The sequence below is a fragment of the Monocercomonoides exilis genome (genome assembly GCF_001643675.1).
Source record: "Monocercomonoides exilis strain PA203 chromosome Unknown scaffold33-1116896, whole genome shotgun sequence".
Classification (NCBI taxonomy): domain Eukaryota; phylum Preaxostyla; order Oxymonadida; family Polymastigidae; genus Monocercomonoides; species Monocercomonoides exilis.
Window position 1 is genome coordinate 2,186 of NW_027150578.1, and position 26,778 is coordinate 28,963.

The 26,778-nt window shown below is 38.4% G+C and overlaps 7 protein-coding genes across 7 annotated transcripts; 6 read left to right on the top strand and 1 right to left on the bottom strand.

Annotated features, from left to right (window-relative positions):
- Positions 1-380: 380 nt before the first annotated feature.
- Positions 381-1,115, top strand: MONOS_17818 (uncharacterized protein; the record flags this gene model as incomplete). Its single annotated transcript, XM_067870775.1, has 3 exons — positions 381-531; positions 655-770; positions 927-1,115. The coding sequence occupies 3 exons, from the start codon at positions 381-383 to the stop codon at positions 1,113-1,115; spliced, it is 456 nt and encodes a 151-aa protein (XP_067724282.1).
- A 2,778-nt stretch (positions 1,116-3,893) lies between these two features.
- On the top strand, positions 3,894-4,208 carry MONOS_11663c1 (uncharacterized protein; the record flags this gene model as incomplete). The annotated part of the gene is made up of 1 exon (XM_067864214.1): positions 3,894-4,208. One exon carries the CDS (start codon positions 3,894-3,896, stop codon positions 4,206-4,208), a length of 315 nt encoding a protein of 104 aa, XP_067724283.1.
- A 311-nt stretch (positions 4,209-4,519) lies between these two features.
- On the top strand, positions 4,520-5,592 carry MONOS_17819 (uncharacterized protein; the record flags this gene model as incomplete). The annotated part of the gene is made up of 3 exons (XM_067870776.1): positions 4,520-4,607; positions 4,740-4,895; positions 4,940-5,592. 3 exons carry the CDS (start codon positions 4,520-4,522, stop codon positions 5,590-5,592), a joined length of 897 nt encoding a protein of 298 aa, XP_067724284.1.
- A 2,159-nt stretch (positions 5,593-7,751) lies between these two features.
- MONOS_11665 (putative BBS4 protein) lies at positions 7,752-10,958 on the top strand. The gene is made up of 7 exons (XM_067864217.1): positions 7,752-8,183; positions 8,264-8,515; positions 8,587-8,654; positions 8,780-8,861; positions 8,935-9,026; positions 9,146-9,295; positions 9,482-10,958. The coding sequence occupies exons 1-7, from the start codon at positions 7,755-7,757 to the stop codon at positions 10,611-10,613; spliced, it is 2,205 nt and encodes a 734-aa protein (XP_067724285.1). The 5' UTR covers positions 7,752-7,754; the 3' UTR covers positions 10,614-10,958.
- A 655-nt stretch (positions 10,959-11,613) lies between these two features.
- MONOS_11666 (uncharacterized protein) lies at positions 11,614-19,147 on the top strand (the record flags this gene model as incomplete). The annotated part of the gene is made up of 1 exon (XM_067864218.1): positions 11,614-19,147. The coding sequence occupies one exon, from the start codon at positions 11,614-11,616 to the stop codon at positions 18,805-18,807; it is 7,194 nt and encodes a 2,397-aa protein (XP_067724286.1). The 3' UTR covers positions 18,808-19,147.
- Positions 19,148-19,226: 79 nt separating this feature from the next.
- On the bottom strand, positions 19,227-24,468 carry MONOS_11667 (uncharacterized protein; the record flags this gene model as incomplete). Its single annotated transcript, XM_067864219.1, has 5 exons — positions 19,227-22,635; positions 22,849-23,283; positions 23,457-23,588; positions 23,676-24,152; positions 24,214-24,468. 5 exons carry the CDS (start codon positions 24,466-24,468, stop codon positions 19,366-19,368), a joined length of 4,569 nt encoding a protein of 1,522 aa, XP_067724287.1. The 3' UTR covers positions 19,227-19,365.
- Positions 24,469-24,998: 530 nt separating this feature from the next.
- On the top strand, positions 24,999-26,014 carry MONOS_11668 (uncharacterized protein). The gene is made up of 4 exons (XM_067864220.1): positions 24,999-25,044; positions 25,173-25,200; positions 25,269-25,759; positions 25,828-26,014. The coding sequence occupies exons 2-4, from the start codon at positions 25,176-25,178 to the stop codon at positions 25,981-25,983; spliced, it is 672 nt and encodes a 223-aa protein (XP_067724288.1). The 5' UTR covers positions 24,999-25,044; positions 25,173-25,175; the 3' UTR covers positions 25,984-26,014.
- The last annotated feature ends 764 nt before the right edge of the window (positions 26,015-26,778 follow it).

Consider the following 26,778-nt stretch of genomic DNA (forward strand, 5'->3'; position numbering starts at 1 on the left):
AGCGGAAGATGGAGCTGCTTGAATAGATCAAAACCAAAGACACGAGCTAATCGAACAGCAGTTCATCGGAACTCGTGAATTTGATATTATGTTTGAAACAGGTTCTTCCAGAGATTCATGCTCTGAGGGTCCTGAAGAAAGGAAAGAAGAGGAGCAAGAGGAAGGCAATGGAACAGGTTTGGGAAAACGAGGAAGTGGAAGGAGCAACAGAAAAAGAGATTGAGAACGAAAAAGAGGGGCAGAAAAAAAAGAAAAGAAAAGAAAAGAAAAGAAACAGAAAAATTTCACAAAGGCACAGATGGTTGAGGAGTCTAAATGGAAGGATGAAGCAAAAGGATTTATCATTAATTCCAGTCACAAATCGTATTCAGCTGAAGTAGATGCGATTTGAGGAAACAAAGAACAAAAACTTGGACAAGATCTGCCATCTGCAATCGCTCCTGAATGAGAAGAAGAATGAGGAACAAGGAATAAGAGTCCTGAGGAAAGGAGGAGAGGAATGGCGTCAAGAGTGTCTGTGGTTTAAAGGATGTTTGACAAGCGGGACGAGGCAGATGACAAAGAGGAGAAGGTCAACATCTTCCATATGCACTTTATGCGAAGAATACTCAGCATGTTAACTGCGATTTCTCTTCTCTTGTGCTTGCCCCACAGCCTTCGTCCGATCCAAAGCACGCTATGAACTTGTTCTGTGGGCTGTGACAGGAGAAGCCGACGAGGATACTTCAGGTGAACAGCGAGTGCGCGCTGTATATTTTGTGTGCGGTGCGGTACGTGGACACGAACCTCTTCTATGTGCTAAACGAGAACTGGATTGTTTATGACGGCAGACTCTCTGTCGATGAGAAGTGGGCGACGAACGACCTGCTCATTTTAGGTGCGGACCCCCTTGCAAAGTTCTTAAACCTGCACTGTTATCCGCGCAGCCTGGGAGGATACAACAGAAGAGAATGTGTAAGCTTCGTGAGGTTATATTTGAGTCACAACACGCAGACCAGTTACTGATGAATGTGGAAGAAGCAGCAGAGGAAGAGGGGGAAATGGAAACATCAGTGGGATCAATTTGTCTGCGTTGGATTCTTCGCTGTTTGTGTCAAATGGGGCAGAAACGCTGACAAAAAAGAATATCATACGGCCAAAGAAGATTGCGATCGAAAAAAAGAAATAATTTATATCATTGGAGGAGTTTGGAGAAGAGTCGAAGTTGAGCGAGCGCAGAGCAGCAAGCTTTGCAAGAACAGCAAGTGAATACAGCAATTATCGCGGAAATTGAGTTTTTCCATTCAATGTTGCCAGATTTCTCGAAGAAGAGATAAGTCAGGAAAGCGGAGATGGTGAAGGAGGTTGAGGAGATTCTTAACTCAGCGAGAGAAAAGAAAAAGAGTTCCAGACGGATCTACTTTTGCAATGGAGAAGATCTGAAGCGATGTGGTGTGAGTTGAAATTTTCTTTTAATAATAACAAAGAATTATTGTGTATTTATTTTTAATTATATTTTTTTTTTCAATTTTTGAAATTTTCTGAACTTTTTCCATCATTCATTATGAACTTCATCTTTTTTATGTGTGTTGACAGCAACGTCCATTTTGTGAATGTGCTTATTTTCAATCTTCATCGAATTTTTGTATGTGTCACATCTGCATGAAAATCACAGATTCATTCAATCTTTCCAGTCAGATTGGACTCATTCAAACAATTGCTAATAAGCTCTATACAAGATACGATGAAAGAGCAATTCATCATTTAATAAGGTTTGAAATTTTTTTTGATTATTGTTATTATTGTTTTTATCGTATTTCTTGTTTTTCTATTTTTTATTTTTTCAAACTCTTATTTTAATTTCTTTCAATTAATTGATACATAAACTGATGAACTATCCCTTTTCATGTTTTTTTATACAGATTCTTTTTCTAAGTTTGAGCACTGTGTCTAAACCACAACCGCTTCACATCATTTCTATCATCATTGAAATCAGAGCTGATGAAAAAGAATGAACCAGGAACTCTCTTCTGCGCATTTGGCTTCCACTATTGTCACTGTGTTGCAGCTGACTGTTCATTCCACATGAAACCAGACTTCCTCTTCTCACAGACCACTAAACATTTCTTCTCTTCGTCATCAATGCCTTCTTCTTCTTCTTCCTTCTCAAATCAGTCATACACAAGCAGCTTTGTTGTTTCCATGATCGAGTAAGTCATGTGCGCTTCTCAAAAAGCAGGAATTATCTCCTCTTTCCAATAAAAGTTCTCCTCTTTCAATGTCACTCCTTATCTTCTGTGAATGACACTCCATTCAAACACCACAGATCTCCTTCTCCTCCTCTCTTCTTTCTCACTTTACCTCAATAAATGATTCAGCTTCCACCAAAAGCTCCCTTGCCTCAAATATCCTAGGCAGATAGAACATCTTTTTTGTGTAACATCACAAGCACAACCAGAGCTGCCACGAGCCATCAATATGTGGATTTTTGCAGATCTTCAACATCTTCCAACTCATCCCAACGTTCTTCTTCTTTTACAAGAACCTCCTTCCACCAAAAGAACATCAATGAACTGATCGCTCAATTCTTCCCATCGTATTCATATGTTTTCACGCCTGAAGCGCATTCCTTAATCAATAACGTCGTCTCTTCCTTCCTCTCTCCAAACTTTGCACCACCGCTGCTGGGCGTTTCAAGCACAGGTATTTATTAACAAAAAGACAATAGACAGAAAAATGGAGTCTTTTGTATCATTTATTTTATATAGCTAACAGCAGCGTCGGATGATGAGTTGAAGAAATTATTGTTCCCATATAAGATATTCATTAATGAAATGGAGGTTATTTAGAGAAAGAAGGAGGAAGAGAGAAGGAGAGAGAAAAAGTGAAAAAGAAGGAAGAGAAATTGAAAAGACTGAAGATGAAGACAAAGAGATGTGGAGCAATGCAGATGAAATATCAACACTTTCTTCTTCAGCCTCTTCTTCTACGCCAAATTCTGTTCTGAAGCTGCTCTTGCATCAAATCATCGCTTCTGCCACTCCTTAGCTCCAATCAGCGAAAACGAGAGCCTTCGGCATTTGGTTGCAGATTATTCCAATGACAGACGATTTGACAGAAGAATGTGTGTTTCCGGTGTGCGAATGTTTATGAGATAGAAACAGACAAATGAAGTAGAACAGGCATAGTCATAGAAATAAGCGTTATCATTGACATCAATACGGAAATCATCATCATCATCATATTTTTCTTCATCTTCCTCATCTTCTCCAGCAGTAACTGACCCCTCTTCCCACCCCAAACCACCTCATCGTTCTGAAATTGCAATGGCTCGCCGCATAAGAGCAATGCATCCTCTCCTCCGCCTACGCTATCTCAACCGCTGTGCGCAAGTGACTGCTGCTTCTGGTGCTTCACATTGTTCTTCTTCCTCTTCTTTTTTCCTCCTCTTCTTCTTCCTCCTCGTTGCTTCGCTCTTATTGAAACAGATTTATAACAAGCGAAGAGCAGATGAGGAGGATGAGGCAGCAGTTCGGAAGAAGAAGGAAAAGACAATATTTTGTTCTCACTTCCGATGTGTTTGAGGCGCTGCCGCTGTTTGCGTAATTTCGGATAATGGAGCGATACGCGAAGCATCAGGAGAATAGGAAGAAAGAGAGAGGGGGAGAAGAAAAAGAGAACAAATTAAGTTGAGGAAGGTATTGAAGCCTGCTAATGAAGGAGATTACAATGATGATGAAAAAGAAAATAAAGTGAAAGCAAAAGAAAACGAGAATTATTCACTGATCAGAAGAAATTCTTTAAAGGAACCGAAGTGAAATGAAGAAAGCGAATGCCTTTACGACAGCTCCATCATCAGTGATGAAGAAGAGAGAAGAGAGAAGAGGTACAAACGGAGAGAGAAACAGAGGTTGATGCGAAGGTATTATCAGGCGCTTGAGCATCAACGTGATTCTGTTGTGAACGAAGTGCTTTTGATGGTCAGACCAAACTTGCTGCTTTCTCCGACGCCGATTGATGAATCTATAAAAAGATCAGGAATGAGTGGGAATGCTGCAAAAAATGAAGGAGATGATAAAGAATGTGAGAAAGAAGAGAAAGAAGCAACAAATTCTGGAAATGGAAATGGAAACAGGGAAGAAGTTGAAGGCAATACAGATGAAGGAAAAGACGAAAATCAAAAAGCAATTTTGGATGATTCAATGAACAACCGCAAAGAAGTTGCTTGAAAAGCAAAGACAATAAAAAAGAAGCAGAAAAGAATGCAAACGCGAAAGAATCAATTCAAAACGGCAAAAAGACGAAAAGCATTCAGATGAGCCAGAGCCAGAGCCTCTTTCATAACAATCCAAGCAAAAACAGAAGCAGCAGCAGTAACAGAACAACAATTCCGTCTCCAACGCTATCACATTCTCCACAGCCTAAACAATATTCTTCCGGAGGAGGTGACTTTGGAACGATACACTTTACACGAGGGAAGCGAATGGACGGTGGATGAAGAGGAGTTGGAGGGAGAGCGTTGATTGTGTACAGCCAAGAGATGGAGATGGGGAGAGGAGCTGTTGGTGCACCAATAACGCTTCCATCAACAGTTGTTGTTGTTGGAGGAGAAGGAGGGGTGACGTTGGGTGTGATGAGGATGAAGGATTTGAACAAAGAAGTGACAAAGGTAATGCAAGATGAATTTCCAGAATGAGAGAGGGAAAGAAGACGATGAAGAAGCGAAGATCACGTTTTGTTCATTCGAATCTGATGATCAGAGAGGAAAACTGCTTCGGTTGATGAAACTGCAGGAGATACAGAAGAAGAAGAAGGAGAAAAGAAAGAAAGAGAGGAGGCGAAAGAAGAAAGAAGAGCGGGAGCGCAGGAAAATGGAGAAAATGGCGAAGAAGATAGAGGAAAAAAGACAAGAATCTGTTTAGCAGCATCCAAGGAATACTACAACCACACCTTGAGACAGGCACGCCAACCAACCAGAAAGAGAGCAAAATGACAAGCGATGTGCAGCAAGAGGCGAAAGAAAGTCAAACGCCAATTTTGACAAGAGAGCGGAAATTGGACTGCATGCTGAATGACCTCGCTAATTCTGACTTAGAAGATTTGAGCGATGAACTGGATGTGCCCTGCCGTTATGTGCGTATCAAAAGCGAAGAAAACGGGCAATTTGTGTGGAAGATGCGAAAAGTGCCTGTTTATGCAGCAGTCGACGCGAGGCAGACAAGAACGCTGTTGGATCTGATGAGTGCGCTGAAGAGTGGGCTGTGGCAAAGCCGGGCGGAGCTGAGAAGAGGAAGGAGGATGAAGTGGAGGGGCTGGTGGACACACAAAGAGGAAGCAGAGGTGACACACAGAAAGGGAAGGAAAGGAGCAGGGAAAGGATCACCTCTGCTGTTTCAGAAGGAGAAAGGGACAAGAACATTCAGTCTGAGCAGTGTGCCTGGGAAAAGAGATACGTTGTGTTTCTCAAAGTTGGAATCTTTCTTCACATCGCAGAATTCAATGGTGATGAATCTGATGCAGAAACACCCTGCCCTCAATTTGGTTGCGCCTTTTGATTCAACTGCAGAATTTGACGCAAATTCAAACATTGCTCTTCATCCTCTTTCTCACTGAACTTCATCACTTGTCAATTCTTCCTTGTTTATGAACATCCAACAGCAATCTTCTTTTTCTCTCAGAACATCTTTATCTCCTTCACTGCAGTCCCAAGCTAAACTTCTATCTTCTGCTAGTCTTGCTGATCCTGGTTCTCTTTCTCCGCTATCCCTGCCTTCCGTAACTTCTTCGTCTTCTCTTTCACCATCGTTATCTTCTGCTCCTTCTCTTTCATTCAGCTCCCGTCAAATTCATCATCAGGCCTCGTCTTTCATTCCTACTCAGAAAGACGAAAGAAATATTTATTCAGACATAGAATTTCAACCAACCTAACACAGCAACGGAAATGATTCTAAATCCTATCGAGAAAAGCTAATCATAAGGCATGCAATCTACAAGAAATTCTATTTTGGCCATTTCGTTTTAAGATTGAAAGAATTCACAGAAAACAGAAGGAGCAGGGCAAAAATGATATTTGGTATGAACGAGTTCCAAAAAATAACCTTCAATTGATTTCACAACATCAAAACCACGTGAATTGCAGGAAATGAAAGGATGAGGGAAATTGATTCAGAGGAAAAGGCTTATTTAAAGAGAATTTGGAAAAGGCAGTTAAGTGAATCGGATACAAGCATGTTTAAATCGGAATGTTGAGGAAATAAATGTTTTTGAAGAAAATTACCAAATATGATTGAAGAAAGGAAAACGGATGATTCCATTTAGCAACAAGCGAAATTTGCATTTGATGAAGAAGCGAAATTAGATAAGAAAGTGGAAAAGAAATATTTCTATGTGAGCTGATTTTCGGATCTATGAAAGAAAAGCAAAGATATATTCCTCAAATGAAAATGCGATGAAAGTTCATGAATATTGATATTACATGGAATATATACAAAATAAATGGAAGGAAATTATTAGGAAATCAGATAAATTTCATCATCGCCTGTGATTGTGGTGTCAACCGTGCTGAAAGTGAGTGTTTGAGTGGGAACAAATATTAAAGAAAGGAGTGTGAGGGAGGCATCTTGCAGGAGGGAAATGAAGCCGTTGAGGGCATACTCGATGGTGGCGCATGGGTTCTGTTGGGGTCTGCCACAGGCATCAGCATCAGTTCCACCATTTGCAACGATTTTGTTCTGGGCAATGAGGGGGATCCATCCATTGAACTCAGCTTTTCTAATTTTCCACGATTTCGTTTAACGTTTGATGAATCCGATGAATCGAATAAAAGGAATGGAGATTTGTTGGCTATACAAAGGTGAGGGAAAAAAAAAAAGAAAATTAACATTTTTTGATCAATAAAAATTAACAATTTTGTTTTCTTTTTTTCTTTAATATTCTTCTTCGTAAACTTTTTCTTTGCAATATTTTGTTTTGCCAATTATGAAATTTCTATTTTCCTTTTGAAGATTGATTTTTCAATTTTTTTATAAAACTTGATCAAAAAATTCTTTTTCACCAAAAACATTAAAAAGGTATGTTTTTTTGCATATAATAATAAAACAAATACATATTACAGAAATAAAAGCTTAATACTTGAAATAAATCAATTTAATTTATTGATCAATAAATACCTCTATAAATTTTATTTTTTCGATTTTTGATCTTTTTTTATGATATCAAAAAAAATCACCCAAATTTATAATTATCATAATAAAATTTTGCTGATATGGGTCAAAATTTTTGCAATTATGAAAAAAACTGTGATTTGTTCCAAACTTTTTCTCCAACCTTATCATTATGTTTCAACCGTAACAACACAAATTATCACAAAAAAATTCTAAAATTGAGAAAAATAAATGTTAGAGAAGAATGGAACAAAATTCATCAAGCAAAATATTTTGTCCCATATCACTTTGAAAGAATCATAAAAGACAATGATGAAAAGTTCTTATACAAAAATATGATCATTGTTTCATAACATTTTCTCATTTATCGCTCGCATTTGATATTAGACAAAAAATTTTCTATTTTTAAAAAACCAGGATATGTTTTCAACATTTTCAGTAATCGTGACATAAGAAGTCTTCCTTAACAATGCAAAAATCCATAGAAGCACAAAAAAATCGAGAAAATATTTGAAAAATTTGTGTGGAACATCATTCACAAAGCAAAAACTTTTTTAAGTTTGAGATTTTTGATCTAACCACAAGAAAATTTAATACTATTTGGAGATAATAATGCAAACCATTCCACTTACAGATGTTAAAGTCAAACAGCAATTCAGTTATTCGAATGACTCTACAGCGAAGAATCAAGAAATCCATCAATATTTTGTTACTAGGAATTATAAGGCATGCATGAGTACAATTGAACAACAATTGAAAAAATATGACAACAATAGTGAATATGCTTTGTACGTCAAGGGTCTCATACTTAGACAACAAGGAAAAGTTCAAGAATCTCTGACTGTTTTCCAAACGGTAGCAGATTTAAATCCTGTGAGCATTGACAATATTAAACAAGTTGCAAAGACTTACATGCTGCTTGGACGATACAAGGAAGCTGTTGATAACTTTGATGAAGCACTATCATTAACGCAAGATCCAGATTGGGAATGCTTGCACAACAAAGCTATGTGTCTTCAACAGTTAGGAAACGATGAACAAGTGTGCTTTTTCAGTTGTTTTTTTGGAAAGAAGTTATTTATTATTTGCATCATATTTTACAAATACTCTTATTCTTTTAGGCAATTGAGACGTATCTTCAAGCAATTGAAGCTGACCCTCAACAAGTTACGCTATGTGCGTTAGGAAATATTTATTCGCAACTCGAGCGCTATTCAGAAGCGTTGCCCATGTACGAGCATGCATTAACACTTTCACCAGAAAATTCAGAGCTTTTGACAATTGTTGGCTTAATATGCCTTCGAATGGGCGATCATGATAAAGCATTTGAAAAGCTGGGGAGTGCGTTAACTATTGATCCAAGGAATTCAAAAGTTTGCTGCATCATTCATCACAAAAACATTGACTGATAATTTTTCTTAAAATATTCGATATGTGATTACAGACCATTCTGGCTGCGGGGATGATAATCCAAGATAAAGGTGACACTGATGTTGCACTCGCAAAATATCGGTATGAAAAAAAAATTTTTTTTGAATTTCTTTGTGCATTTATGATCAAATCTTCTTTTTGATTTTTGTTATTTTATTCATTAAATTATTATTACATTTATTATTTTTGTATCATTTTCCCAATAGAATTGCTGCTGCTCATTCGGAATTTGCGGAGTTGTGGAACAACATTGGGATGTGTTTTTATTCAAAGCAGAAAATTCAAGCAGTATGAAATTTGAATTCAGGATGTTGATTTTCTTTTAGCCGCTAATATTTTCACGATATCATTCAAATTTGAGGCTATTTCCTGCTTGTTAAAGGCGAGGTCGATGGCGCAGTTTGACTGGCGCATTGCATACAATCTGGGAATTCTCTATTTGGAAACAGAACAGTTCGATAATCACCTTAAATTTCTATCAGAATCATAAAATTGTCATTGCTTTATATTCAATATCCTCTTTTAAACCACATTTATCGCTGCTATTCTGATATTTCTATTGCATCTTGAAGAGTTTTATCAGGTTATCTTTCACTTTCTGCTTCAATTTTCTTGAACAGGATGCATGCGCCATCTTACATGCATCTGGGAATTGCCTTATCAAAATTGGGTGACATTGACAACGCAGTTGATGCTTATCATAAATCAATTGCTCTTCAAAAGTTTGTTTGAAGTTAAAGCAATGTTGTTTTTTCTTTTTCTTTTCTTTTTCTTTTTTTTTAAACAAATGATTTCATATTTTCACCTTTATTTCATCTCTTGTTTCTCATCTTTTTCCATTGACAATCGATGCATTCGCTTGCTTATGAATGCTCATCTTGATGAATGTTTCGTGTATCTGCCACCAGCAACCCAATAACACACCTCAACATGGCCATATCGCTGCTCAACCACGATCGCATTGAGCAATGCAAACAGGCGCTGCGTTCGTTTGCGAGTTCCTTCAATGCGATGAGCGAAGACGAGAAGCGTGAAGGGAAGACGATGAGAGAGACGTCAGAAAAACTGGTGATGAAGATGAAGGAGCGAGAAAGGGAACTGGCGAAGGACGAAGGAAGGCGGAGGAAAGCTGAAGATGCGAGCGAACAGCAGAAGGAAAACGTCAGGAAAAGAGTGAGCGATATAAGCGATGAAATGAACAGAGAAAACGAGAGAGAAGAAAGCGAGAGAGAAAAAAGAGAGAAAATGAAGGAGATTCTTGAGAACAAAAAAAGAGAGCAAGACGAAGAATTAAGGCGGTTGGAGCTGAGAGAAAAGGAGATGGAAGAAGAGATGGAAAAAGAGAGGAATTATATCGAAGAGAGGATGAACGAGACAATGGAAGAAACAGAAGAAGCCCTTGGTGCTGTTAATGATTTCCTAAGTGCAACAAAAGATTCCCAAGAGAGTCACGATCAAACAGACAACGAAGCTCTTCACGATGACTCAAGTGAATTAACTGAAGAAGAACGCTTAATACTTCAAGAAATATCAAAGGAAGATGAAGGCGAAGAAAGTAATAATGCTTCTAGCGGTGTTGATGAAGGCAACGCAATTGAAGAGGAAGAAAGATTTCAAGAGCAGCAGGAAGATGAAGGAGAAAGCAACAACAACGAAGAGATGGACGATGGTGCACAAGAAATGGACAATGAAGAAGAAGAAGAAGAAGAAGGAAATTATGGAACTGGATATGAAAGTGCAGAAGATGAAGGTGTTGGAGAAGGAGAAGGAGAAGAAGGAGGGGAAGGGGAAGGGGAAGGGGAAGGAGGAGAAGGAGAAGGAGATGACAACGAGGAAGGAACATTAGAACAAGATGGCGTTGAAGGAGAAGGAAATGATGAAGATGGTGATGAAGATGCGGAGAATGTGGAAGAGGAATATGGAGAGGAAGAAGGAAATAGATTCGATGAGGAAGAAGATGAAGCACAGGATTTTCAATCATACGACGAGGAAACAGGGGAGAATGAGAATGAATATTCAGAAGGAGATTACAGCAGCTGAAAATATGACACACATATTTTGTGAATTAAAATTCTGAAGAAGCGTTTTGTTTATTGTGAGTTACATTTTTGTTGAGTTTCATAATATTTCAATATTCCAAAAATTCAATTTGAATTTAAAGGAAATAAACAAGCATTGACTGCTTAGAGATTGGTGCTTGGATGTGTTTTCTATTCATTTATTTATTTGCATTATTTTATTTATTTTTTTTAAGCATTTTTGATCAAATTAGGAATATTGCATTTTCTTCATTCACTTGTGACAGAGCATTTGAATGCTTCTTTTTGAAACTTGTTGTTTTTTTCGAATTACGTCGAACTCACAAGATTCAATTTGGATTCCTGATTCAACAATATAAAAATTAACTTTTTATAACAGTATATAAAAAACTGTTTAATATCAAAAATCTTATAAACTCTTTCATTGAAAAGAAAAGAAAATAAAGTTAAAGAAAGAGAATTTGATTCATTATCCATTTAAAATCCTTTATCCTAACGTGAATAAAATTTAGAATTTTAAGTTATTTGTGCATTATTCTTTTTCAAAAAAAAAAAAAACAAGAGATTCTGTGAAAAAGAATTCATTCTTTGTCTGAGTTTTTTCCCCCCTTTTACAATGCTCAATTTGATTTTGAAAGATGTTTTTTGTTTCTTTAATTTTGTTCCACACAAAGTTTGAAAATACTTGCCAATTATCTTTTATTTCTCTCAATTTTGATCGGTTGTTTTGGAAGAAATATTTACATAAAAGAAGACATAGTTGAAAACAATTGATTTATTTTTCCACATAAATTCTAGAATTTTACTACATTTAAATAGCATATAAAAAGAAAAATACCATAATTGATAGTTTTTATTTGGAAAATTTTCTTTTTTAGTTATTTTAGAAAAGTCAATAAATTTTTAGAAAATACTTATTCCGGTCTGTTTCATAGAAACTTAGAATTTTTGCATTTAAAATTTGTTCAGTTGTTACATTATCATTTTAGTGCTATTTTGCAATGATTTCAGAAGCTCAAAGTAGCTCAAACCAGACTGTTATATGGGAAACTGACAACGAAAGAAGCGTTTCTCCTTTATCGCATTTTTTGTTTTCCAGGCCACTTCCTCCTCGATCTTCATCATCGTCTTCTACAACAAGACTTGTTCCATCATTGTTTTCTTCTGTTTCTTCTTCTTTGCTTGAAACTCATTTATCTGGATGGCCTGTTTCGCAGACAAATTTGAACCCAACGCAACATGCTTCTATTCAACCAACTCCATCAATGCATTCATCAGTTTTTTCACCACAAAGCACTTCTGCTTTAAATTCAGAAAAAACCTTGCAAAATTCTCAAGAAAACCTAGAAATGCGATCTTTATCACCTGAATTCACTCGTTCAATTACATCCAGTAAGCCTATTACGCAATCAGTTCCGATGCGCCCAACAACTCCAATATTTTCACAATCATCAACAAGTACTGCTCAGCTTCCAGACATGCGAAAATGCGATACAACTCCAATTGTTCGACAGGTCATTGTTACAACCTCGCCTCCAAATATTTCTTCGCCCAAAACACATTCAGTCACTCTATTCCCACCTTCTTCTCCACAATCAAATAGCACAAGCATCTCTCCAAATCGAGTGCAGATGACAACTTGCATTCAGGGACAAACATCTCCTTCACTTAGTCTTGCAACAGCCGAAGCGTTTAATTCTTACGGACAGCAACATCAAAACAGACCGTCTTCTTTTTCATCTCTGCCGATAACTTCACCTTCCTCTCCTGTCATCACACTTCATCCTGGCCCTTCTCCTCTTTCTCATTCATTTGCTTCAAAACCTTCGAATAACCAAAATTCGTTTGCTCATTCACAATTGTCTCCCCCTCTTTCTTTCCCTATGACTCCGCCTCTGACACCTCCAACTTCTCCTTCATTGGCTACCGTTCCTTCGTGTCTTTCACTGCCTCTCCAACCTCCTCGCTTGCCTCTTTTCAGCTCTTCTTCTTCTTCTTCTTCAGCAGTTTCACCATCTTCTGTTTCAATTGCTGCAGCTGTTGCTCTGTCTGCATCGACATCTTCAGCATCTGCCTCTTCTTCTTCCTCTTCTTCCTCTTCCTCTTCTTCTTCCTCTTCATGTCAGCTTTCTCCAGTTCTTTCATCTGTTCATTCATCATCCGATAATTCTTCTCAGAATGAACAAACATCATCTCCAATCACCTCATCATCATCTTCCTCCTTCTCTTCATCGTCATCATCATCATCATCATCTTCTTCTTCTTCAGAGTCATCTTTTTCTCAACACATCACCCTGCCTTCTCCTCTTTCCAATGGAATCATCCACACCTCTTCTAAGCCTGGCCACGCGCCTTCTTCTCCATTTTCTCCTCCTCTGCATGTGCTCTTCCCTCCTGTCGCAACCGCTGGACGCACAAAAATACCTTCCTCAGCTTCTTCTTCTTCTTCCTCATCATCATCGTCTTCATCCTCCTCCTCTTCTTCTCCGTCTTCTCCTTCTGCATCTTCTATGACATCTAACTATTCTTCATCTTCATCTGCTTCTTCTCCTCTTTCGCCTCCTTCTTCTTTGGCTTATTCTTCGCATCGCCCTTTTCCTCGTCTGCTTTCGCACAAACAGTTGAAACACAAAAGAGAAAATGCATTTTTGACCAAATTTGCAACATCTGCTGACTCTTCGCAATTGAAATTGCAGCAATTTCCTTCTCTTTCTCCAGCAATGCAATCTTCTTCCTCTTCCTCTTCCTCTTCCTCTCCTTCCTCAACTTCTTCATCCTCCTCTTCATTAATCGCAAATGGAGAACAAGAAATTTCCTCTTCAAAACAATTGCTGTCAGAACAAAGTGGAACAAGCGAAGATCCAAGTACATCAAAAACTTCTTCATCAACATCATCATCTTCTTCTTCCTCTTCTTCATCCGCTCGACAAGTGAATCCTTCTGATGCTGCACCGATTTTGCTGTCTTTTGCTCGCTTTCTTTCTTATCTGCCTTCGTTTTTGCCTCATTCTGTGTGCACGATGATTGCAAACGCAGCAGCCAATTCGAGCAAATTGATACAAAGCAATCAAAACACCTCTCCTTCTGCTTCTCCTTCTGCTTCTTCAGTATCATCTTCATCATCATCATCATCTTCTTCTTCTTCTCTTTCTCCTTCTTCTTCCTCCTCTCCCTCCCTCTCTCTCCCCTCCCACGTGACTGTACAGATCTTCCCAATGAACCAGTCGATGCGTCGTGTCGTGGCAGCGCTGGGCAAATCAGGCAGAGGGAAGATAACTCTGCCTTCGACATGTTCTGTGGCTGTTGTGGCTGGGCTGGTGATGAAGAAGTGGAATGTGCCCGACACTATACGCATCAGACTGTCGCCGGTGGTGAGGGAGGAGATGGAGGAAGAAGGGAATAATAATAATAATAATAATAGTAATAGTAATAGTAATAGTAACATTAATAATAATATCAATAATATCAATAACAATAGTAATATCAATGGCAAGAGGGAAGGAAATGAAGGGAAAGGAAGTATGGAGAAGAAAATGAATGCCAGCAATGTTAAGTCAGAAGAAGAAAGTGACGATAGAAACATGAAGGGAACAGCAGACACAAATGATGAGGAAACAGAGCTTCCTCTTCCTTCTGCTTCAATTTCCCCTCTTTTATCTTCTTCTTTCTCATTCGGCGCTCAAAATGGAGAAGAAATGAATACAACTGCAGATGTGAATGGAGCAGAAGAGGATGAGAAAGAAAGAGAAATGAAGAATGCTCAAAGCGAATCCTTTGTGAAGACAGAGAAAGAAGACGATCTTCTTCAGATGGCACTCAAATCTTCAATATTATCTATGACATCATCATCATCATCATCATCATCATCTTCTTCTTCTTCTTCTTCTTCAATTTCATCAATAATTTCTTCAACAAAAACAGCAGAAGATGAAAAGGAGGCAACAGAACCAGAAAGAGATGCTGCAGCTGCAGTGTCTTCAACATCATTTTTAACAACTTCAATTTCAACTTCTTCCGCTTCTCCTCTTCCTCCTCTTTCTTCTTCTTCTCCCAATTTTTCATTATCTTCTTCCACTACAAATACTTCATCATCATCATCTTCCTCTTCCTCTACCTCTTCCTCTTCCTCTTCCTCTTCCTCTTCCTCTTCCTCTTCCTCTTCCTCTTCCTCTTCCTCTTCCTCTTCCTCTTCTTCTGCATCATCAAAAATAGAACCATCTCCCTCTCCTTCTCCCTTCCCGTCTCCTTCTCCTTCTCCTTCTCCATCACCTTCTTCTTCATCTTCCTCTTCTTCTTCTTCTTCCTCTTCTCTCTTTCAGAATCAGAATCATGTGTTGCATATAATCTCTCCTCTTTCATATGGCATTGATGACACAGACGTATTAATGTCTTCGCTGTTTCTCTCTCTTTGCTCTCCAAACACAGCTGAATTCACTTCACAGGATTTATCATCTTCTCTTGCATCATCATCATCATCTTCTTCTTCTTCTTCCTCCTCTTCTTCCTCCTCTTCTTCATCAACACCTCATCCTTCCTTTCCTGTTCTCGACATGGCATATTTCTTTCTTCCTTCAGACTCTCTTTCTGATCCTGATCCTATCTCTTCCCTTCTTTTATCCACTTCATCGTCACCATCTTCATCATCTTCCTCTTCTTCCTCCTCTTCTTCTTCTTCCTCTTCTTCCTCTTCTTCCTCTTCTTCTCTTTCTTCTGCACATCAACAGCTTCCCATTTCATCAAGTGCACTGACACTCACACAAAGCGCATCAACTGCATTCTCTCCCTACAGAAGCCATGAACAAAACACTTCAAATGCTTCTTCTTCTTCTTCTTCTTTCTCCTCTTCCTCTTCTTCTTCTTCTGTTATTATGTCTCCTCATCAATCACTTCAGCGCTCACTCACATCGCCTGCCTCTTCTCCTTTCCCTCTTCCCTCTTCCCTCACGTCACCTGACTCATCCTATTCTCTTTCTTCTTCTCTTCTCACTTCTCCCCTCAGAAAGAAGAAGAAAGTGAGAAGATATTTCGACTCACCTGTCTCTAATTATGCTTCATACAGCAATCCTCCTTCATCCACACCTTCTTCTCCTTCTGCGTTCTCCTCTTCTTTCCACACGCCACTCGGATCTACTTCTCCTTCTCTGATTGCTGCTCCAAGCCCTTCTTATTCGTCTTCATCAGGTTCATCATCATCATCATCTTCGTCTTTTACTTCCTCTGCCATTTCATCACCACGTCAGCATCCTTCACGAAGTCATTCATCGTTCCCTTCATTCACTTCTCCTTCTTCCTCTCCACGTTGCAACACTCCCTTATCTTCTTCTTCTTCTTCTTCTACTTCTTCTTCTTCCTCATTCTCCTCTTCCTCTTCTTCCTTCCGCCCTTCCTCTTCTCCTCAGTCTCCTTCATGGACACCCATCCTCCCACGCACACAGCAGACTGTTCTTTCTCCTCTTCCTGTTGACACAGCAGCAGACGATCCTTCTTCCTCTCTCATCACTTCCATCCTCAGCAGCCTCCCTCCTGAAGGCGAGGGAAATGCAGACACTCAAAGAAATACTGCGAATGCTTCTACTAATGCTTCTAATGCTTCTAATACTACTAATGCTTCTGTTGTTACTTCTCCAAAATCTTCTCTGCCTTCTTCACTTTCTGCTTCATCGACATCGCTATTAGCATCATCTTCTGCTTCTTTCTCTTCTTCTTCTTCTTCTTCTTCTTTCAATTCTTCTTCTCTACTGCCAGCATTTCAGACTAAACAAAGCAATCAATTTGAAATATCAAAAAGAGCTGAAAACGAGGCTTTGAAAGGAAGAAAGAGGAAAAGAGAGAGAGAGAAAACAAGAGGAAGAGGCAGAGGCAGAGGAAGAATGAGAGGAAGAGGAAGAGGAAGGGATGAATTTCTATTGGAAGATGTTTCTTTTCTGTTGGAAAAAGATGAAAAAGAGATGGAAGAAAGAAGTGAAATGAGCGAGATGAATGAAAAGCGAAGGAAGAGGAAGAGGAGAAGCCGAAGTGTTTGGAGTGAGAACGAGACAGAAAGTGACAGCCAGTCAAACAGAACATTCGAAGAGGAAAGCAACTTTGATGGATACGACAGAAGCGAAGACAGCTTGTTTGAAGAGAAGATCGAAGAGTTTGTGAGGAAGAAGATGTCGTTTGGGCTTGATGCTGTTGTGGAAGAGATCAAAGAAGGAATAAAAGAAGGGATAAAAGAAGGAGAGAAAGAAGGAGAGAAAGAAGAAGGCAAAGGGAAGCAGAAAAGAAGAGGTAGAAGAAGAGGAAGTGGAGTGTGGGGAAGGAGTTCAGGAAGGATGAGTGACAGCGATGGAATAGACAGCTTGTCATCAACACAGCCGATTCCGTTGAGTATCGTTGAGGCAACTTTGGATGAGGAGATGAAGGAGAAGGAAGGAAGGAAGAATGCTGCTGGAATGTTGGGGTTGGATGAAGAAATAGAAAGAGAGATGGGAATTGAAAGAAGTGACACTGCTGTTGAGGGTGCTGAGGCAAATGATGAGAACGTTGCGAAAGGAAAAGAGGAAATGGAAGATGATGGTGAAGAAGAGGAAGATGACGATGATATGGACTTGTTGGACATTCTGAGGATGAGCAGTGAAGAAAACGAAGAAGAAGAATTTGAAGAAGAAGTTGATATAACAAGAAAGAAAAGATTAATTGAAGACACAACAGTAACGCCAAAAAGAGGGAAAAAGAGAGGCGGCAGGCGGGCGAAAAGCCGACAAAGCAAAAACAAAGCAAAAACAGGAAAATCAAAACTTGAGACGAAGAATACGTCGAATGCCCTTTCGAGTGATAAATCTGTTGTTCAATCAGCAAATGACAGCACATCCAGAACATTCCACGCAACGCTCGCATCGTTTGGAAAGAACGACATTTCCACCAACATTCAATCAACTTTGCCATCTTCTGTGCATTCTGCCTCAATTGATGAAGAGCCCTGTGACTTGTCTGAAGTCAACCGCTCTTTGGCTGCCTCTTCTTTCAACAGCCGAAGCCTGTCGAATTATTCAGATGCTGACAGAAAGGAAAAGATGGAGGATTCTTTAGACTTGTTCACATCTTCATTGCCATATCGTTCTTTAGACAGCGGATCATCTTTCAGAGGCACTCAACTTATCTCAGGACTCAAAGAAGACAATTCTTCTTTATTAACACAGCTGTCTTCATCTAATTCCTTATCAACATCACCATCTTCTTCTTCTTCTTCTTCTTCTTCTTCTTCAACCTCCTCCTCTTCTGCATCTGCACATGCTTCTCATTGCCCCATCCGCATTGAAACTTCCTCATCCCGTTCAGTTGTCACAGCATCCTCGTTTTTTGAGCCAAAATCGATTCAGATGAATTTCGACCAGTCTTCTTATTCGCATCGCGTTCCTCTTCCTCTTTCACCTTTCTCGCATTCCAAACAGAATTCAGATGTTTCTCTCCTTTCACCACTGGAAGCTCGAATAGCACACGAAGTGCAAAGTGTCAAGAACCCCGTCTCTCCAATGACACCGCTGTGTCCTCTTCCTCTTTCTCCTTCTTCCCCTCTTCTGCCTCTCACTTCCTTTGCTTCATCTGCATCATCACTTGACTCTCAATCTTCTTCGCTTTCTTTTGATGCACTTCGAATGAACTCTTCAAAAGCTGAATTGTCTTCTCCATCATCTCCATTTGTTTCATCCAACAAGTCTTCATCAAGTCTGCAATCGCAGCTAACTCCTTCTCTTTCTTCATCAACTTCATCTTCATCTTCTGTTGCTTCTCTTTCGAAGCTGAACAGCCCATCCACAAATTCATCTAATTCAAACAGCCATCTGATGCTTCGCTTCAAAAGACCTGTTTTGGCGACAAGTTCTTTGTCTCCTGCGAAATCTGACCAGCCAGCAAACAAGCCGACAACAAATACATTTTCTCTTCCAACTCCTATTCAGAGCCAGTCAGCTGCCATCAAAGCAGCCCATACGATGTCTTCACAGAGTTTGATCCATCCTTCGCATTTGTTGTCTCCGCTACTTCCTCAGCCAGCCATTGCAAGTATAACTTCTCCTCTTATCAACAAGCCTTTTTCTCCGCTTGCTCCTCTTTCTCCAAAGGCCAAAATAGCAACAATGTCACCTGCTCCTTCACCGCCAATGCCAAATCTCTTCACTCCAAACACTTATTGCGTGTCAAGTAATAACAAATGAATATTCATTGATATAATTAGTGTGTTACTCCCTTTAAATGAAAGAAACAATAGAAATTGAATTTTATTTTGTCTGTTCATTTAACAATTGTTATTTTGAAATTGTTAGTTTTGTTAATTTATTTCATCGAAATTAAAGATAATTCTTTGAAAACAACTTTCTTAAATAATTGCCATTATCATCCATATTTTTCGGTATTAACTACAATTTAAAATTTAGTTGTGGAAACAAGTTTTGATTTCATTTGTAGAAAATATCTCCTCTTCCTTTTGTGCATCTTTTAAGAATTCGTTTCAATTTAACCTTTTTTGCGTGCTTTAATAAAAGTTTGCAATTGAAAGCGTTTTTCTTTTCTTTTTTGATTCTTTTCGACAGAATACTTCATCAAGCACTCGAAAAGAGGAGAGACTAATTTGAAGTTGTTTGTTGGCTAACTCATATTCACAAAAGATAAATAACAAAAAATTGTGCTCTTTAAGATAACGAAAATTTTTAACAACAAAATTTCACAAAAATTAATAACATCATATAAAAAACACATAAATCATCTACATATATTCATTCTATCAATATAACACGCATTCCTGATGCAAGCAATACACCAGAAGAGAATGGGGCAGCGCTGATGGTGTCGCTGATGGGGGCATACAAAGGCATCTGCAGTTCATCAGCAGCAGGGTCAGCATCACACAAAGACTGAGTTGTGCTGAGTGGAGAGTCAACAGGTGTTGATGAATGAGAAGACGAACGAGACTCATTCAAAGACTGGCCATAAAATGCAGTTGGAAGCGACAGATCAACTTGATCAATCAAAGAATCTCTTTGCTTTCCAAATGGCATCTCCTCATCTTCGTTGCCTTCTTCTTTTCTGTTCTCACCTTCCTCATTCTTTCCCTTTTGTTGCGTATCAACAAAAGAAGCTCCTCTTTTCAGCATAAAGATCTTCATTCGTTCTTTCTCTTCGCTCTTCTCCTTTCTGATTTTCTGTGCAAACATCTCTCTTTCAGCTGCATCAGCCGAATTCCACATTCTTTTCCCCTTTTCAGCAGACCACAGCGAAACGGTTCCATCAGCAGAGCCTGAACACACAAGTGGAGTGGGCCAAGATGTCTGTGTTGTGAAGAGAGAGAGAGAAGTGACCATGGCTGAGTGTGTGTTGGAGATGAAGGAGTGCATCGGAACAAAAGTGAGAGAGGGAGAAAGCTGAGGATTCAGCAGCAGATAAGAAAGGACTGAAGAAAAAGACAAGGGAATTGAAAGTGACATTCCAGAGGAATTGACTGGTGATCCAAAGCTGTTCAAAGAAGAAGACGCATTCGAAGATAAAGTTGGAAGAAGAGCAGAATAAGAAAGTGGATACGAAGCAAAAGAAGTGTAGCTTGCAAACGAACTCACAGTTGGACTAAATGCTTCTTGCTCTTCATCTCCTTCTTCATCATCTACACCACATCTTTCGTCGTCCCCCTTCTTTTTAATGTTTTCGGTCATTCTTGGTGACGATCTTGCTTCTGTTTGGCGAGGTGACTGCGGAAAGACAGGAGTTGAAGCCTGAGGAAAGAATTCTCTTTCCTTCACATTCTCTTCTCCTCCTTCCTTTTCATCCATTTTCTTGGCAGAAAGTTCATCTGGCTGAGCTTCGGCTATTTCAACCGTTTCAGCTTCCACATACTGATCTTTATTTTCCACTGCTTCTTTATTTTTATCTTCTTCTTCTTCTTCTTCTTCCTCGTCTTCAATCTGATGCTCATCCTTCGACGACATCCAGTCAGCTCTTCTGACAACTCTTTTGTCTCCCACTCCTCCCACAATCTTCGAATATGACACATCCACAAGAGGTGTACTCTTCGATATGCGCTCTTCTTCCTCTTCCTGTTCTCTCTCTCTTCTCAGCTCCTCTTCATCTGCTTCCTCATCATTATCAACATGCATCTCTTTCCCATACATCTCATTCATGTCTCCTCTTCCATCTCTTCTCTCCTTCATGTAGCTTTCTGATGTTCCCATCGATTTCATTTGCACATCTCTCTTCATATTCCTCTTTCTCATCTCCATCTTCTTTTTCCTTTCTTCTTTTTCCTTCTTCTCCTCTTCTCCTTCAATGTGCTCTTCTTCTCCGTTGAGCCTTGCCAGCAACCTTCCTTCGTTCCTCATCTCTTCTCTTCTCCTCGCCCTCTCTCTCTTCTCTGCCTCACCCACAAGAACAGCTGCTGAGGTGAGGCTGAGCAAATGGCTGGTTGATGAAGAAGAGGAAGCAGACGAGGAAGAAGGAGAAGGTGGACGAGTGGCAGCAAATGAAGTATAAGACGATGTGACTGTCACCTCCTCAGCATCCAATGCAGGGAGAATGTGGATTCTTTCACGTGGAGCAGATGAAGTTGCTGAAGTGTCTGAAGTGAGTGAAGATGAAGGTGAGTATGTTGAAGTGGTTTGTGGAAGAGTATTGTGAAGTGCTTGTGAAGTGGATGGGATGGGAGAGCGTGATCGAATGGAAGGAATGGCTGTGGATGAGCCATCAGCAGATGTGGGTGAATGAATTGTTGGAAGGCTGACAGAAAGAGGAGCATTAGCTGATGATGTGGTTGATGATGATGATGACGATGATGTTGTTGATGAAGAGACAAGAGGAGGAAGCGTTCTCTGATCTGATTTCTCGCTCTCCAACTCGCTCGATCGATGGAGAAGATATTGCTTCATCCAATAAGAGGATGAAAGCTGATCTTCATCACGTTCTGTGCTTGCTCTCTTCTCATTGTTTTCTTTCTTTTCACTCTTCGTTTTCGTTTTTCCTTTCATTTTTTTCTTTTGATCAAGTCGAACAGGTGCCTTTGTTGAACCCAAAGCGCTCTTCGATCTGAAATCTCTGCTTCGACTTCTTTGTGTTGATTTTGCATTTATTTTATCTTCTTCCTTTACAATTTCATCTTCTTCATCAGATCCTTCCTCTTCTCCTCCTCCTTCGACAATCTCATTCTTTCCAGTTTTATTAGACTCTTTCTTCTTCTTTTTCATTTTCTTTCCTTTTTCCCTTTCGGCCATAAACAATGCAATCTTCTTTCTCTTCTCTTCTTCAGCTGCCATTTTCGCCTCTCTCTTCTTTGCTTCCTGCAGCTTCTTTGTCAGCTCTTCTCTTCTCATCTTCTTCTTCCTCTCATCTTGCTCTTGTTTCGTCTCGCTGTTCAGCAGAGACAGCAGCTGACTCTCAAACGAAGACGAAGAAGAAGCGAATGAAGATCCCATGCTGTTTGAAGATTGGCGTGTTGGAGAAGAAAAACTTTGTGCATTTGAAGAAGCAACAGTTGTGAGTGAACGAGGTGAAATGAATGATTGTGCTGAAGTGTTTGTCTTTTGGCTGTCTCCTTCTTTTGCTCTATCATCTTTCGAGTTTTGCTTCTGCTTCATGTTTTCTTCATCGCCTTCCATTTCGTCTCCTTCTTTTGCTGTTGATCGATTAGAATTGGCCAATGAATATCTCCTCGACGATATGAAAGGTGGCCTCTTCTTCAGAAGCAGTCGAGACGTCGGCTGAGGAGCAAATGGATCAAAGTCCTTTTCATCTGCATTGTCTTCTTCGTCTTCTTTTTCAGCCACATTTGAAGCAAAACTGTTGAATTCGTTCTCATTTTCTGTTCTGCTTCCTTCTCTGCTGAATCCTCTTTCCCTCACTGAATCTTTTCTTTTGCTTTCTTTCTTCTTCTTCAAAATGGGCAAATTTGCATATTTTGCTGTTATTTGTGATGTGAACAGAGATGCAACGTGCTGCTTGCACACTTCAAACAGATCAGACTGTGGAATAACAGGCACAATCACACACCCATCAAACATCCACAACTGAAAAATAAGCGAATGAAATAAAAGTTTGAAAAAAAAATAGAAATAAGAATGAAAGACATGGCAGGTAAATTGGTATGTGAATAACATGTTAACATTGAAATTGCATTTGATTGAAGAAAAATACAAAGTTTATTATTTCCAAAAAAGAGTTCAGAAAAGAAAAAAGCGAAAATTTTATTTTTTTCCAAAAACAAAAAACAACTTTCACACCTTTATCACAGCATCCCAGCCAGTCGAAGCAAAAAACACAGTATTTGAAATGTCTGCATCTCCATCGTTGCAGCACAACACAAACGGATTTCCCCTCTTTCTTTCTTCTTCTTTGTCTCTTTGCCTTTCTCTTTCTTCTTCTTCTCTAATTCTCTCATAACTTTCACCTAATCTTCCACTCCTTTCCCTGCTGCGCTGACTTAACAGCCCATCTTCACTGAAGGTCTCTTCTGATTCCTCTTCTTCTGCCTCTCTTCTCTCTTTTTCCTTTTCCACTGCAAATCTTGCCTTTTTCATTATATCAGTGGCAAACGTGTCTGAAAAGGCAGAGCCAGGTGAAGGAGGAAGATGTGGAAGCAGAACAAGAGACGTAATGAAATCAGAGTGAGCTCCTTCGAACGAGCACACAAGCCGCAAATGTCGCAAATCGACAACCTTTACGAAAATAAAGAATGAAAAAAAAATTGTGAATATTTCAATAAGTCAAAATCCATCAAGAATTTAATAGACATAATGTTGAAAGACAGAATGAGAAGAACAGGTTAAAAAAAGAAAAAGAAATAAGAAAACTCAATTTAAGCTACATGAACAGCACAAGCAGCCCAAACCTTGATGGCCCTGTCCCATCCAGCGGTGATCACATATGGAGTTGAAGGGATGTTTAAAATGCAGCTGATGGTATCAGTATGAAGATTCTGAAGTGAATGAAGAAGTTTGGGGGACGAGTCAAGAGACCACAACTAAATAGCACCACAGGAGGTTAAATGATGTTTCATCAAAAAATTTAAGCATTTTAATTATTCAAATAACAAAGGAAAATAACCAACCTTAACAGTTTTATCTGAGGATGCACTGCATAAAATAACATTAGCCAAAGCAGAAGATGAAGGAAATTGAGTGTCTTGTGATCTGCTTGCTGAAGATGACATTAATCGCCTTCCAAAATAACTTTGATTACAAAAGCATATTGACTGAATTCGACCTTGATGGCTGCTTTCATCCATACCAATCCCAAACAATCGAACAGCAAGCTTATTTTTCATTTGTGAGTATCCTTGATGATTGAATTTTTCTACGAGAGAAGATAAATATTCTTGTTTTTCATTCATAACTTTTGTTGACTGAGAAGGGCTTTCTGCCTGTGGTACAGAATTAGAAGATGTTGTAAGGGGAGGCAAAGAAGATGCATAGTTCAGCGATTTAACATATTCAAACACTTTCTTCTTTTCTTTGTAGGAAATACGCTTATAAGGTTGAAAAGCAGGAAGAGAAGTGATGCAATTTCCAGTTTCTGGGTCCCACAACTACAAATCATATTTATATAAAACAAACATATTTAAAACAATGACAAAAATAATCGAATACTTTAATCTCTGCGTTTGCAGAACCAGACACCAGAAATTTTTCAATTGATGATAAAGCAGTCACTTCTTCAGTATGAGCATTAATTGCTCGAGAAAGTGTTCCACTTTTTATATTAATCAAATTCACTTGGCCACTCTCAAAACCTTCAGCAAGTAATTCGCTTGTTCCTCCAACAAGAGATAATTTTGTAATTTTTTTTGATTCCTGATGCAGCAACTTTACTGTAGCTTTAATCCTCCATAAATTTTCCGACATAGATGTGTATAGCACAAAATTTTATCTCAAATAATTATTCAACTTCCACTTTTTCACCAAAATTAAAAACAATTGTTGTTTTACCCATATTTTCTCACTCTTACTCAGAATGATTTTCTTTGCATTAATGAATTTTTTTTGAATATAAATATTAGTATTTAATTTAACATATTTCTTTTTATTCATTGATATTCACGTTTTGAAATTGGTATTTCCAAACAATATCATTATATTCAAACATTCATCTGAAAATCTTGATTGATGATAACAGTTCTATTTTTGACTTAAAAGTGTTGATATAAATTTCAGCGATAACTTAACAAATAGTTTTATTTTTGAGAATAAGAAGAATAAAGAGATGATATTATAATTGTATTTCTTTAACCTTCACATGAAATCTTTTTTCTTTCAACTTTATATTTGTTCAATGAAAATTGAAATTTCAATTGGGATTATTGTTTGCCTTTGATTCTTATGATCACATTATCCATTTCAAATAATGAAATAACAAAAAAGCATTGAGATTTTTCTTAAACCGAACCCAAAAACCAGCTTCAAATTGAATGCCATGAACGAGTTTTTATTTCTGTTTCTATTTAGAGTTTTTATAAAACTCTTGCCTTTTCTTTCCAAACATATTCACGTTTAATGTGAATAAAAAACTCTTTTTGTTTTCTGGTTTCTGTGAATTCTAAAAAATATAGGATATGACTATCGCCAAACAATTCACAAGTTTGCAATCGTTGTCACATTTGAATCCTTGATTATTGGGCTTTTTTCTTTTTCTGTTTTTATTGAAGAATTGCTTTCTGAACTGGATGATTGCGATGAAGATGGTCAAAAACAGAAAATTGAAGAAATGGACATAATAATGAAAGTGATGGATAAAAAAGAATTTGAATCTGTAATTTCAGAAGAACTGTTCAATAAAATAGGTAAAATGATTGAAAATAAAATCATGACGATGGAAAGCGCCATTTTGCTGATGAAGCACATTGGGCATTGGAATGATCTGAAAGGAAATTTCGTTCAAACCTTTGATTATTCATCATTGAACAAAAGAGTTCAAGAGATGATTGTTGAAGAAGATAAGAAAAAAGAAGAAAAGGATGAAAAGCTTCTTGTTGATCTTTGTGAATGTTATCTTTTATTCAACTCTTTCGCATCATCAGAAATGATATCTATTTGTATGCCTTGTCTCCTGAAAGTTGCGCTGAAGAAAGAGGAAAACATGGAAACACAAAAAGACGTGGAAATGGCTTTGCTTGCGTTTGGCACTATTTGGTATTGTGTATGAGCACTTCTATTGTATTTTTCAATATTATTTCAATATTTTGTTTCTTTCTTGTTTTTGATAAGAAAACGGAGGAAGACCAATATTTGGATGAAATCAAAGAAATCATCCAATATCATAAAGAACATCGCAATCTCACTCAGCTTTCCTATCAATCTGCTTGGGAGTTATTGATAAACCAAATGTACTTTGATAGTAGTTTTGGAGGTTGTTGTGAATGAGCTGCATTTAGGAAGAGAAGCAGCAAGAGAATTAGAAGCGCTATCAAAATGCATCAACTGGAAAAGACAAGAAAAAGAAAAAAAAGAACTTTTTGTTTTGATAAGATGGCTCGAAACGTTGGACTCTTTCTTTGATTCATGCAAGTTGTGGAATGAAGAATGTGCCGAGCTTGTCAGCCGCATCGAGAGGATGTTTTGGGTGGCAAGAGAAAACGATAGAATAATAAGCAATAAATGCATTTGCGCGTTTGGAAGTGCAGCGTTGAACAGAACTGTAGAAATTGGCGACTTGTTGATTGAAGGTGTTGTTGGTGCTGTTTTGGAGGGAGTGCTGCAATCAAATGATGAATACTCACGAATTGACGTTTGCTTATTATTTTTCGAAAATGTTGCCGATAGATTGAAAGACAAGGAGGAAAAGGAGAGTGAGGAGGCAAAACGAAAAGAGATGAAGAGAAAGGTGTTTGAAAAGATGGAGGAAGAAGGATACGAAGATTGGGTGATGGGGCTGAGCTTTTGCATCGCTAAAGGAAGCCGAGATATATTTTTGATTGAAAGATATTCAGATCATTTTATTTATTTGTAAATTGTCAAAATTTGAATTCGCTTCATGTTTGCTTTTCCACTCCATATGCCATTGATCTGTTCATTCTTTCGACTGAGCAAAGGAGGGATTTTGATTTTCCTTTTTTTTTTTTTCTTTTTTGAATTGTTCATGTTTGCTGTTTGAGATTAAATTATCCACAATGACTTGCAACATTGTCGAAGAAAATTGTTCTTTTTAATTCTGGAAAC